Consider the following 12,126-nt stretch of genomic DNA (forward strand, 5'->3'; position numbering starts at 1 on the left):
AATAAATATATAGATTCTACGACCTTCTACGACCAGTGCATCATTGTAAATAAGTGTACGTGTGTGCACGCGCGCGTGTGTACGTGTGTGTGTGTGTGTGTGTGTGTGTGTGTGTGTGTGTGCGCGTGCGTGCGTGCGTGCGTGCATGCGTGTGTGTGTGTGTGTGTGTGTGTGTTCTGCAGGTCGATGCAGAGTATTTCAAGATTTATCTCCCTAACAGTGGAGAGATTATGCTGTCCAAGCCTCTGGACTATGAGACCAAAACCCTGCTTACCATCACCATCCATGCCTGGGTAAGATGTGTACATTCTGTATTCCACTGTTTGTACAGCTACAGGAAGTCTCCAAGTAAAACCATACATACGCCTCTACCAATGTCATCCATCCATTTCTGTCTATATCATCCTCCCACAGCATCCTGCAAATTGAATAGTTTGGAACCCAGCGGGAATTTAGAATATTTATGTTGCTATAGTCAGATTAAATTTCCTGGTGATTGATTATTACAGAAGATAACCCATACTTTGATTTATGCATCCATGCCATTTCCCCACCATATAATCTTGATATATAGCCTAGCAATAAGGTGTAATACCTCTAAAGAAATCTTGAATCCGGGTTGTCCCAGGAGATGAGCACTGCAGAGCACTTCAACACCAGCACCACCATCACCATCAGAGTCCAGGACGGCGATGACCAGTACCCTCAGTTCCTGCCCGGCACACTGCTCTTCCAGGACGAGTCCCACCGCATCTGCATCAACCCTGTGTATACAGTCAACGTCACCGAGGGGGACGAGGTCAGGTGACACCAGCACTCCCTCGGCTACACGCAATATTCACAGTGTTAAAATGTCGGCTGCTACAATAGATGTGTTTTGATTTGAACGCTGCTAATCTGCACATGCACACTTACATACATATACATACAGGCTATCTACTGTATCAACCTGGTTGTGTTTAGCATAATATGCATTTTTGATGCAATGATCTGAAGACCTTTTGAGGTCACCTGGAGCCCTTTTCTATCCAAAACATAGAGGTTTATTGTTTTGGGATGTATTGTTGTGGAGCTGTGATGTGAGTCAGTGATTCAGAGAGGTCTAAAATGTGTGTCCTGCTGCAGGACATTGTTCTGGACTTCTCTCCTGGTCCCATTCACGCTGTGGATGGAGACAGAGGACTCAGCTCCCCACTCAGCTACGCCATCATCTCGGGTAAGCCTACCACATGATGCGCTGTCATTTGTTTTTGTTTTATTTTGTTTTTCTCCCATTTTCTCCCCAATTGGAGTCTCCGGGTCGTTGCTCCACCCCCTCTGTCGATCTGGGGAGAGTTGTAGACAGCACATGCTTCCTCCGATACATGTGCAGTCACCAGCCTCTTCTTTTCACCTGACAGCGAGGGGTTTCACTGGCAGGACATAGCGCGTGAGACCCAAGTTTCCCACCCCCCTGAACAGGCACCCCGACCGACCAGAGGAGGTGCTAGTGCAGTGACTAGGACTCATACCCCACCGGCTTCCCCCCACCCGCAGACACGGCCAATTGTCTCTGTAGGAACGTCTGACCAAGCCGGAAGTACCGCTGTCGCGAAATGAACCTGGGTTTCCATGGTGGTAGGCTGGTAGTTTCACCTCTACACTACGGAGACACCCCAAAACGCTGGCATGTTTATCTGTTACGGTCTTTCTGTCAATGCCAGGGGACGATGAAGGCCTTTTCCTGATGGACAAAGAGACGGGGGAGATCAGATTGACTCAGGCGGTGAAGGACAGACTCACTACCCCTGTGTTGCATCTGGACATCATGGTGAGACACTCGACATTAGTGTCGAGCTTGAGTGATATCACCATCTTTCCTCTTTTTCATCTTTTCTCTCTCTTTCTTTGTCTCTGTATCGCTCACCCAGGCGTACCAGGATGACGACCCGAGGAAGTACACTGTTACCACGGCGCTGGTCCGCGTTCTGGCGGTCAACCAGTTTCTTCCAGAGTTCGACACGGATGAATACCATGGCTTTGTAACCAGAGGAAAGAGCCCCGCAGCGCTGGTCAACACCTACGGCAGCAAAGTTCTGATGTTACGTGTAGAGGACCACGACTTCCTGCATGTATGCTCTGCTACACACACACACACACACACAGACACACACACACACACACACACACACACACACGCACACACACACACACAGCACGAAAATGCTGCAAGAATTTAATTGATATTCATTTTCTCACCACCCACCTTTTTTTCAAACTCCACCAATTGGCAGGGATTCAATCCCAAGATCTGCTTTGCCTTCAGTCCGACGTCCAATCACACGGACTCCTACCAAGTAACACAGGAGGGGCTTCTGATCGCCAGGGCCAATCAACTCAAGCCAAAAGAGAAGCACGTTCTAGAGGTGAGCCTCAGAGGAAGCATTTGTCCAAGCCCAACACTATCACAACACACACCTGAGTAAACACGCCAAGGATAAATAAGATGATGATGATGATGATGATGATGATACCCTGCAGGTTACAGCTATAGACCAGGAGTCAGGTGATGCTGCCTATGCTACTATAGTGGTGGAGGTGTTACCTGAAGGACAAGCAAGTAAGGACAAACACTCAGGCACTTGCACACAAAATGTAATGTTTGTGTGCAAACTAAAAAACAAAACTGTGTGTGTGTGTGTGTGTGTGTGTGTGTGTGTGTGTGTGTGTGTGTGTGTGTGCGTGCGTGCGTGCGTGCGCATGTGCACAATGCAGTTCCTCACACTCCACTGGGAGATGAGCGTCTGAGCGGCTGCACAGTGGGCAAAGCGTTGCTTCTGAGTGTCGTGTTCATGACCATACTGGGATGCATCCTGTGTGTGATGTCATGGCTGATGAAGAGGCTCAAGGGGTACAAAGACCCGCTGGAGAGAGGCTTTGTGGCCCAGGGCAATCCCCCCAACGTGGTGAGATCACCAATCACTCTTGTTCATCTTGTCTAAATTGATATTCACCAGGACTTGTTCAAGCTTGTGTTACTGAAAACTATCTCCATGTACTCCAACAGCGCTTGCGGTGCTTCCAACTGGTGAGTTGTCAATCTATAGCTCCTCTTCATCCATGTCCTCCTCCTCCTCCCATTCTTGTTCTGGTTCTTCTGTCCCACTCCAATAAATCCTGTGTGTGTCTACTAATTATGATCACTGTTGCAATTGTGCAGTGTGAAAAGCGAATCTATGGTATTTTAACTTGCTATTTTATCAATCGGATCTGATAATCTGATGAAGGCTCCATGAGTCTAAAGTGTAATGATTTTACTAAAACCAAATAAATGGTTTAAATCTCACATGATGAAATTGCTACTGCAAGTGTTGCCAGGCTCTATTCTTTTCCAGTGTTACATTAGGGATCCTTCAAGAAGGTTGAGAACCACGGTCTTAAATTCTGCAGGATGTTGCACTTTTTCCAAACCTGAACCTGCTGCCTGTTATCCCTCCCCAAGGTGAGTCACCGCAGCCCCATGCCGCAGACGGATCATACACCCTTCAGCAGTGAGGAACTCGGAACCTGCAACCCCTCCTTCAGCCACCAGGACAAACCCGGCCTCTACATCCACCAGGACCTGCCGCCCTGCCAACGCCCGACTCCGCCCAATAACGTTTCTACACCAACCAAATGCTCCTTTAGTTCGCCCACCTGTCATCCAACCATTTTGGATGCGAGCCCCGCACATGTGGCCCAAGATGCAGCACCGCCCAACGAGAACCTTGCATCTCCAACCCTGAGGCCTGATACAGCTCTAGAGTCTACTGAAACCAATCAAGGCCGGGCACCACCTTGCACCAGCCTTGTGCCACCTGAAGTCATTAACACTCCATCTGTCATCTCTCCCGGATTACAAACTAGACCCACCAACATTGTCGACTCCTCTTCTCCTCCATCTTCTCCTATTGCTCAGAGTAGTCGTAGCCATACTGCTTCAGCAGAGACTGACTCACCCTGTCACAATCCTGGTGCGGATACACCCACATACCACTCACATCCCCAAGCAGAGGCAGCTTCGCCTTTAGCGTCCTCACCCTACCCAAAGCAGACCAGCACACCTCCACCTCCAGAGGGGGCAGTGGACACCGTTAGTCCATCTCAGCAGCGAAGGCCCTCGACGACTTCAGGAAGCACCCAGGATGGCCCCGGGGATGCAGAAGATGCAGACAAGGACAATGAGAGTGATGATGAATTAGAAGCCGACGAGGAAGAGCTGTTGAGAGCGCTTGCTCGTTTGAATCCCACTTTTATCTCATTTACTAAGTGAGCGACTCGGCGGACGGACGACAGAGAAAGGAGGAAGTGAAGGGAAATGGATCCGTCTGACAGAGCAGAAAAGCAGAGGACTGATTGTGCAAGAGTGATGTTGCACTGTAGGTACTGCTGAGGCACGGAAGAGGACACAATAAACCACCACATACGACACAGTGACCACATCTCTAAACACACATGCACACATTCATTCATTCATACATACTGTATATACAAACATATGAACACTTAACCCCCCCCCCCCCCCACACACACACCACACAATCAAAACTAGAAGTGTACTCAGTAGAGTGCAGATCTCCGTCAGGCACCGCTACACCTAACCATGGCCAAACCCAAACGCAACTGCAAAGGGGAACCGTGTGCCGACAAGGGAACGTTAAACCGCCATTGTTTAATTGAGTTTGGCATATGGCCAAGAGTGAAGGGCACGTTTAGAAAAGCATTCCATTCATTCATTCATGAAGTCCATAAATGTCTGTCACTGTGTGGCGTATATGGAAAATGCAGCACTTTCTGTGTAGTTTTTCTGACTGCTCACCTCTCCTCTCGGGGCTGGCTCAATCTGGCAACACTGCACTGAGTGTAAACACATCGTTTCTGGAGAAGGTGGTGAGGATGATGTCAAACTTGGAGAGATTTCAGATCACCAAGCTTTCTCCTTTTCAAGAAGAGATGCAATAGCAGTATTTATTAAGCACTAAGTAATCTCACAGACCACTTGGAGGAGATGCAAAGATGGCTTACGGCAAGTTGGACAGACGACCAGCGTCGGCCCAAAAGACTGCTGTGAAAAGAACACAGCACAGCCTGACGGGACACGGGTCACATGGGGCTTGGGATGAAGATATCGATGGGTGATGTTACATCCCCAAAATGTTCCACAGAGACTAACTGCATCTCGATTCATTCATACTTTTCTTTCTCTTTATTTGCATTATCTCTGTGGTTGAGAGAATTGCATATGGTTCCTAATAATGGTTGAATGGGACATTTAAAAATGATGTAATATGACCACACTTCAGATGGATCAGAAAGGCACTCGGGAAAAGAGGCTGAGGCATGAGACGCAAATGCTTTGATTTCCACACAAATAGAGTAGGATAAATAACATAGCTTGGCTATAGATTTTGATGAATATAATATAAAATAATATAATTTGTACTAGCAAATAAAATGTAGTTTGTATGGAAGACCTGATTAACACAGCAACCAAGTCACAAAAGCCCAAGACTCTTTATTTTTTATTGAGATATTCTCAATCACAAAAACTGGACCTGATTGTTAGGGCGCTCAGTTTGCAGACCAACAACTGATTTACAGTAAAGTCACTAGTGAAAGGCTTGTTGCTGCAGTGAGCATGTAAAAAAAAACCCAGTATCATATACATAACATACCATAGAAATTATCAACAGTGGTTATAAATGGTGGTAAAGATAATAATACAAGCAGAATATAAACATTTTTAGGCAGCTCCAAAAATATTAATGGGGGAGAGGGGAAGTGTGTGACAGGATAAATTCAAAACATAACATAAAAAAGGGAAAGTCAGATAGAAAACAGGAGTACACAGATGTTTGCGAAATAACACACGCTCACGCATGCACGCACGCACACACACACACACACGCACACACACACACACGCAGAAACAGCACACTATTTTGAAATGAGGTGATTAGGAGAGAAAAAAGCAGGCAGCAATCTAGGACAAAGCATCCTTCAGTCCCTCGGGCAGAGCTAAATACACCTTGATTCCTTCAATTAGAACAACCCACTCTTAAGTAGGAACCATATACTCAATAAATGGGTGCTTTGGGGACCAGTATGGCAAACAGTGTGGTCCCACAGGCGATACCGTATTGCACTAGTCCAAATAGTCTTCAATGGCATGGGAGTTTAATATTTACCCCTCGTTCCAAACATCCTATCCACCATGACACACTGGTGCCATGGCACGAGTCCGATACCTCACGAGTCCGACACCTCACGAGTCCGAAAAAAGAGGCTAACTTCCCCCAGACCCTAACCCAAAACCTAACCTCTCCCACCCCCACGCCTAAACCTAACCTCCCCCAGACCCTAACCCAAAACCTAACCTCTCCCACCCCCACGCCTAAACCTAACCTCCCCCAGACCCTAACCCAAAACCATGAGGTGTCGGACTTGTGAGGTATCGGACTCGTGAGGTATCGGACTAGGGGGCAGTCCCCGACACACTGTGGTCAACAGGGACAAGAACACCAAAGTCCAAGTGAATCAGCAACTAGCTTCTGCTCTTTGGGTATGACTGTGTGTTTAGACATGTAACATGTTTAGACATGTAACATGTTTAGACAGAGGAGTAAAGGGTGTGACCACGTGTTTAGACATGTAACATGTTTAGACATGTAACATGTTTAGACATGTAACATGTTTAGACAGAGGAGTAAAGGGTGTGACCGCGTGTTTAGACATGTAACATGTTTAGACATGTAACATGTTTAGACAGAGGAGTAAAGGGTGTGACCGCATGTTTAGACATGTAACATGTTTAGACAGAGGAGTAAAGGGTGTGACCACGTGTTTAGACATGTAACATGTTTAGACATGTAACATGTTTAGACAGAGGAGTAAAGGGTGTGACCGCATGTTTAGACATGTAACATGTTTAGACATGTAACATGTTTAGACAGAGGAGTAAAGGGTGTGACCACGTGTTTAGACATGTAACATGTTTAGACAGAGGAGTAAAGGGTGTGACCACGTGTTTAGACATGTAACATGTTTAGACATGTAACATGTTTAGACAGAGGAGTAAAGGGTGTGACCGCATGTTTAGACATGTAACATGTTTAGACATGTAACGTGTTTAGACATGTAACGTGTTTAGACATGTAACGTGTTTAGACATGTAACATGTTTAGACAGAGCAGAGGAGTAAATCATGAACTCTAAAGGCTGTGGACTTCATGGTCCAGTGTGTTGCAGAAACAAGCAGGTACTTTGTGTATTGGTGAAGCCAGCATGCAGGAGAAAATGGTAGTGCTAAAACTTGTGATCAGAACCCGGCTAAACAAAGTGATGCAGTGATCAGGCTCTTAAGAGTCTTTCTCTACTGTAGATGTGTCCCACAATGACACACATGCAGTAGTATCTCTTTTCTTGCTGGTTGCAGCTTTAAAAAATCAAATCAAAAAGAGAAAGAAAACAAGCGCAAATTCGCGATAGCTGCGACCAGATATGCGAATTTCTGATTTTTGTGGACCAACCAGCAGAGTGACTAGAGCTGCTGGCCGCAGCTAAAAAAAAAAAAAGGTACTAACATTACCCAAACTCTTCTCTTTTCTGCAAGTCTAAACTTATTGTTCTAACAAGGCTATCATAACAAAACATGGCTATTTCACAGAGTAACCGTGTGAACTCACCAAACCAAATTCCTATCAACTACGTCGAAATGGCAATAAAGTAATGAAACCTTGAGTCATCCTTTCAAAAGAAAAGAAAAAAAGTTAATCTGCACAAAGTGTCAGTTAACAGTTTGCTCTTTGCCTGAGCTGGACAAGGCGAGGCTAGCTAGTGGTGGAAGCAGAGCTAGCGAGCTTGCGGACACATTGCTCACGCACACATACACATCGCTTTAGAATGCCAGCGTGTACAATGGGGACACATTCAAGAAATCAAATAAATTATTGTCCGTGGTGTTTGGGAGTAGTCCGGCTCATCTGGTCTGAAGCACTCTGTCCGCGGGTGAGAGGCGCAGAGCGGCACCCGATGAGCAGTCTTTTTTGGGGCGAGGCGATGTTAGAACTCGTCGTGTCGAGCGAGAGCCTCTCCAAAGTCGGTCGCCTGGCTGCCCACAAACAAGTCGTACTTGTCCACTATCTCTGCCTTGGTGAGACGGCCGTCCTGATAGCGGGAGAACAACAGACATGTTAAGAGCTATATTTATGCCATTACAGGCATAAAGACTGATGCACAAAAATGAAAAAAAAGCAGGCACACACGTATACGTCAAGACGTCCATTGACAATTTAAATAATTTAAAATGTCAAAAAAGGGTAAAAAAAAAAAAAAAAAAAGACAAAAAGGGGGACTCGTTTAACCGAGACACACACACCTTGTCTGTATCCGACTCGTAGACCAGGTGCTTGGCCTCGGCGTCGGCGTGGTCGTAGTCGCTGGGCAGGATCCAGTCTCTCGTTTCCTCCTTGTCCATCTTCCCGTCTTTGTTTTTGTCTCTGAACTCGGTGAACTGCTCCCTCTCCGTCTTCACCCACTCGGGCTCTGCGGGGTCGCTCTCCTGGTTGTACATGTCGCCTACGGGGGGGCGGCGGGTAGGAAGGAGCAAGTCGAGTGAGAGAGGATGACGATGAATACATAAATCAACTCACAAACGTAAGGAAGTGTTTGTTTCTTTTACTACTCCCACTCTGTATCCTCTTTCCACCCCTGTCCCGCCGCCACCGATAACCCAAGAAGAACACCGTGATGTCAAAACACATGATAATAAGCCGTTCAGCCTAGAACTCACCTATGTACTCGTCCAGGTCAATGAAACCATCTCCATTCTTGTCAATGTCTTCCATGGTTTCCTACAGAATGGGAAGAAAGCATAGGGAAGTGAAGAGGGATGAAAGGATTATATTGGGTTGGGCTCATCCTCCAGTACCTCTCTGCGTGCGTCGGTGTGTCCCTCACCAGCACTACAATGTCTTTCATGTGGTCATACTCCTCGGGGTGAAGGAAGGCTGTGAACTCCTCCTTGTTGGCCTTCATGTCCGCGTCCAGGTCGGCCATTTTGAACCTCCTCTCATCGCGTGACATCATCTGCCTGTAGCTGAAGCCGTCTTCAGGGTCGGGGTCATCTGCGGGTCAGAGGTCACAACTTTGTGTGAGTGTGTGTTAGTGCTGAAACGATTAGTTGAAAATAACTTTAATCGACATACTTGTGATGATCGATTCATTGCTTTAGTCACTTATCAAGTAAATACAAACAAAAGGTGATGTTTGTGAGCTTCACAAATGCTAAAATGTACTTGCTTTTCTCTGTTTCATATCATTATCAAAATGTTTTTGGCTGCTGGTCAGACTAAGTAAGAGATTTGAAGACATCACATTGGGCTCTGGCTCCTCGAATGTGGACTGGTAATACTTGAGTGTTATAACATCATTTCCCATCAAATGTGTGAATATATCTGCATCCATACCAAGAATGTATCCGTACGTGGCGTTCTTATACTCCCCCCAGGACACCAGTCCGTCCCCGTTGAGGTCGTGGCCCTTCCACTGCCGATCCACATCTTCGTAGATCCATCTCTTCTGAGCGTGCTTGATCCACCTCTTCATCTCCTCGGCGGTCACAAAGCCGTCCTTGTCCTCATCTATACGCTCTACCAACATGCTGCGGAGTCAAAGAGAGAAAGCTTAGCAGCACGTTGGAGTTTTTCCTATTATTGCCCTGTTGCTTTTTGGTGTGTTGCCTGAGATGAACTTTACTGCTCCCTGAGGGGAAACTGGGTCATTACCACAGCAAATTAACAGAGGTGTAGTTTGGAGAGTAAAAAGATAGTAAAATAAGATAATGATTCAAAGATATTTAAAAGTATGATACTACTAGTAAAATGACTCCGGTAAAATAGAAAATAGAATTTGCAAAGCGATGTCTACTGACAGATTTAGATATCACTGCAATTAACAGACCACAAATCTACAAATGTCAGCAAAACATTTTCCCAGGACGCATTACCCGAGTCTCTCCTTGCTCTCCTCTGGCGTGAGTTGGTCAAAGGTCTTGGCCTCATCCTGTCCCAGAAAGGCCTCATGGTCGTAGTCGAAGTTCTCTGCGTCATCATGCTCCCGGTTGCTGAGTGCATCGTCGTGGTGAACACGATCCTTCTTCTCGGTGGGTTTGCTGGTGGCATAAACCACACAGAGTGCAAAGCACATGACGAGCGGCCGCAGCTCCATCCTAGTCTGGGCAAGGAGCAAAAAACAAAATACAATTATAGCTGCTGCGCAGCAATGGGTCGTGGCCGGGCACTGATGACATCATCAGACATCATCAGTGATGTCACAATGCACAATTGTTCAAGTGATACAATTCTGAGATTTTGCACACTTCAACTACTGTGACAACAAAATCTTGTAATTTTTTTCCGTGAAGAATTGAGCTTTATTTAGCAATAATTTGCAGTAGCTGTTTACAGTACCATTTACAGTAGAACATTTTGATGCACTGTGGGCTCAATTTTTGATCAATCGAAAATCTGTTTGAAAATTTTGTGTAGGACAGTCTAATGAAGCAGATGCTGAAGTTTGGTGTTGTTTGAAGACAATATGTGGGAGGAGTAGGGTTTCATTAGTTTTACAATTTTTGCAGTTTTGCTGTCTTTGGACTTCATAATTGGCCATAGGTTGCTGTGTACAAAAGTTTCTCCTCACTTGAGACCACATTTCGTTGAAAGTTGCAAAGCCGTAGCACGTATATGCCTGATTTGTAACTTATGAATTTTCACGCCCAAATTCGCGTTGACAAAGTTTGGCTTGGGACTGGAACTTTGTGTAAAGTTTGGTTTATTTTCATGCATGGGAAGTCCAACTTCCCAGAAGAAGAAGAAGAACATTGGCAAATACAAACAGTGGCCCAGAAGAAGAAGAATATTGCCAAATACAAACAGTGCTGGCTAATTATCACTTAAATAGTGGATCAAGGTGAAAATGTATTACTGAATCTGATCAACATGGAATTTAAAGTTAACAGCGGATCTTACCATTAGCACACTAATGAATGCTGTCCATCTACAGACTATGTATGTAACCTTTTGACTTCTGGGATTAGCTACTCACTTCTACACTAGTCAGTTTGGTTAAATGCCTATTCAGACAGCAATGACTCACAGCATGAGAAAATATTCTTTCTGGGTTTTTGGGTGAAGAGGTGAATTGCGATATTCAGTTCTATCATACAACTGTCAGATTTCTCTCAAATTTGTTATGCATCAAAGCAAATCGGAATCAGTCATTTTTGTCAGGTGACTCAATTCCTCATCTGCTTTCCTTTTGGTATTTTATGGTGGTTTCCTGGATTCTCCAAAAGTAAAGAAAACAATAAAATTAAAAGTTAAATGGGTTCAGTGACTGAACACATTCCACCAAACAAATCCAAAACAGTGCTTTGTCATAACACTCTTAGGAAATCCCACCATTGATAATTTTCTCGAGATCCTCTCATATAGAAGATATTACGAAATCCCCTGACAGGCTGTCAGCTTTCATAAGATCCATCCAATATAATTTATTATCATTACATGGAATAAATGCGAGATATGTCGCCTTATTCAGACAATCCTTTTCTTTAATTGACTGTTACTTTAGCTACTGACTGTATATCCTCACTGCTTCAGCATTAACGTTACATGTATCGATGTCTGTCTGTGCTCTCTTTTTGACATCTTTTCCCACCTTAAACACTGCTGGCCTCTCTGCTGACTGTTTACCACGACTCGGACTCCTTTAAAACAATGTGTTCACTATTCCTAATAATAATCAGCTGACGTTGTTAGCGTTACCAGTCAAAACAAGCTTATCACAAGTCACTTGTGCTAATATTAGGCTAGCTGACCTGGCGTTACCGTTAGTTGATAGCTGCTGTTCTGCGGTTTAACTCGTCCACTGAACTTAAATAATAAACTGTGTGGTTATCCACAATGTGTGCCTTTAATTAATAGTTGTAAGAAAGGAAAAAAGTTACTAATATTTCTGTTTATACCATCATTTTCGAGGCAACTCACCGGTTCCTTCGGTCTTTCCTTTCAATTTTAGACTCGCCCCCCGGATACACACCCATGC

At 45.1% G+C, this 12,126-nt stretch overlaps 2 protein-coding genes across 3 annotated transcripts in view; one reads left to right on the forward strand and one right to left on the reverse strand.

The window, feature by feature from the left end:
• The window catches only part of LOC310792942 (cadherin-related family member 5), a gene marked incomplete at both ends in the record, with an annotated part of 6,543 nt that extends 2,252 nt beyond the window's left edge, over positions 1-4,291 (forward strand). The window contains 9 exons of the mRNA XM_083654704.1: positions 183-293; positions 629-799; positions 1,126-1,216; positions 1,704-1,810; positions 1,911-2,111; positions 2,274-2,405; positions 2,521-2,599; positions 2,755-2,945; positions 3,482-4,291. Coding sequence (XP_083510830.1) covers positions 183-293; positions 629-799; positions 1,126-1,216; positions 1,704-1,810; positions 1,911-2,111; positions 2,274-2,405; positions 2,521-2,599; positions 2,755-2,945; positions 3,482-4,291 — 1,893 coding nt within the window. The remainder of the gene's footprint in view (positions 1-182; positions 294-628; positions 800-1,125; positions 1,217-1,703; positions 1,811-1,910; positions 2,112-2,273; positions 2,406-2,520; positions 2,600-2,754; positions 2,946-3,481) is intronic.
• A 2,156-nt stretch (positions 4,292-6,447) lies between these two features.
• Positions 6,448-12,126, reverse strand: calub (calumenin b). 2 transcript variants are annotated; one of them, XM_083655035.1, is made up of 7 exons: positions 12,069-12,126; positions 10,025-10,251; positions 9,486-9,679; positions 8,977-9,143; positions 8,810-8,870; positions 8,396-8,595; positions 6,448-8,184 (listed from the first exon to the last, which is right to left on the reverse strand). In XM_083655035.1, exons 2-7 carry the CDS (start codon positions 10,243-10,245, stop codon positions 8,080-8,082), a joined length of 948 nt encoding a protein of 315 aa, XP_083511161.1. In that variant the 5' UTR covers positions 10,246-10,251; positions 12,069-12,126; the 3' UTR covers positions 6,448-8,079. The 2 variants fall into 2 exon arrangements, with proteins under 2 accessions (XP_083511161.1, XP_083511162.1); XM_083655036.1 differs by lacking the exon at positions 12,069-12,126 and adding an exon at positions 11,900-11,996 and having other exon boundaries at positions 10,025-10,246.

This window comes from Poromitra crassiceps, assembly GCF_964638095.1.
Source record: "Poromitra crassiceps genome assembly, chromosome: 18".
Classification (NCBI taxonomy): Eukaryota; Metazoa; Chordata; class Actinopteri; order Beryciformes; family Melamphaidae; genus Poromitra; species Poromitra crassiceps.

Excerpts from the sequence above, each read along its gene's own strand:
- calub (XM_083655035.1), bottom strand. The coding sequence starts at position 10,245 with ATGGAGCTGCGGCCGCTCGTCATGTGCTTTGCACTCTGTGTGGTTTAT. Across the intron at positions 9,680-10,024 it reads GAGAGCAAGGAGAGACTCGG|CATGTTGGTAGAGCGTATAG; the intron begins GTAATGCGTCCT and ends TTGACTCCGCAG. Across the intron at positions 8,596-8,809 it reads TGACCTGGACGAGTACATAG|GCGACATGTACAACCAGGAG; the intron begins GTGAGTTCTAGG and ends GCCCCCCCGTAG.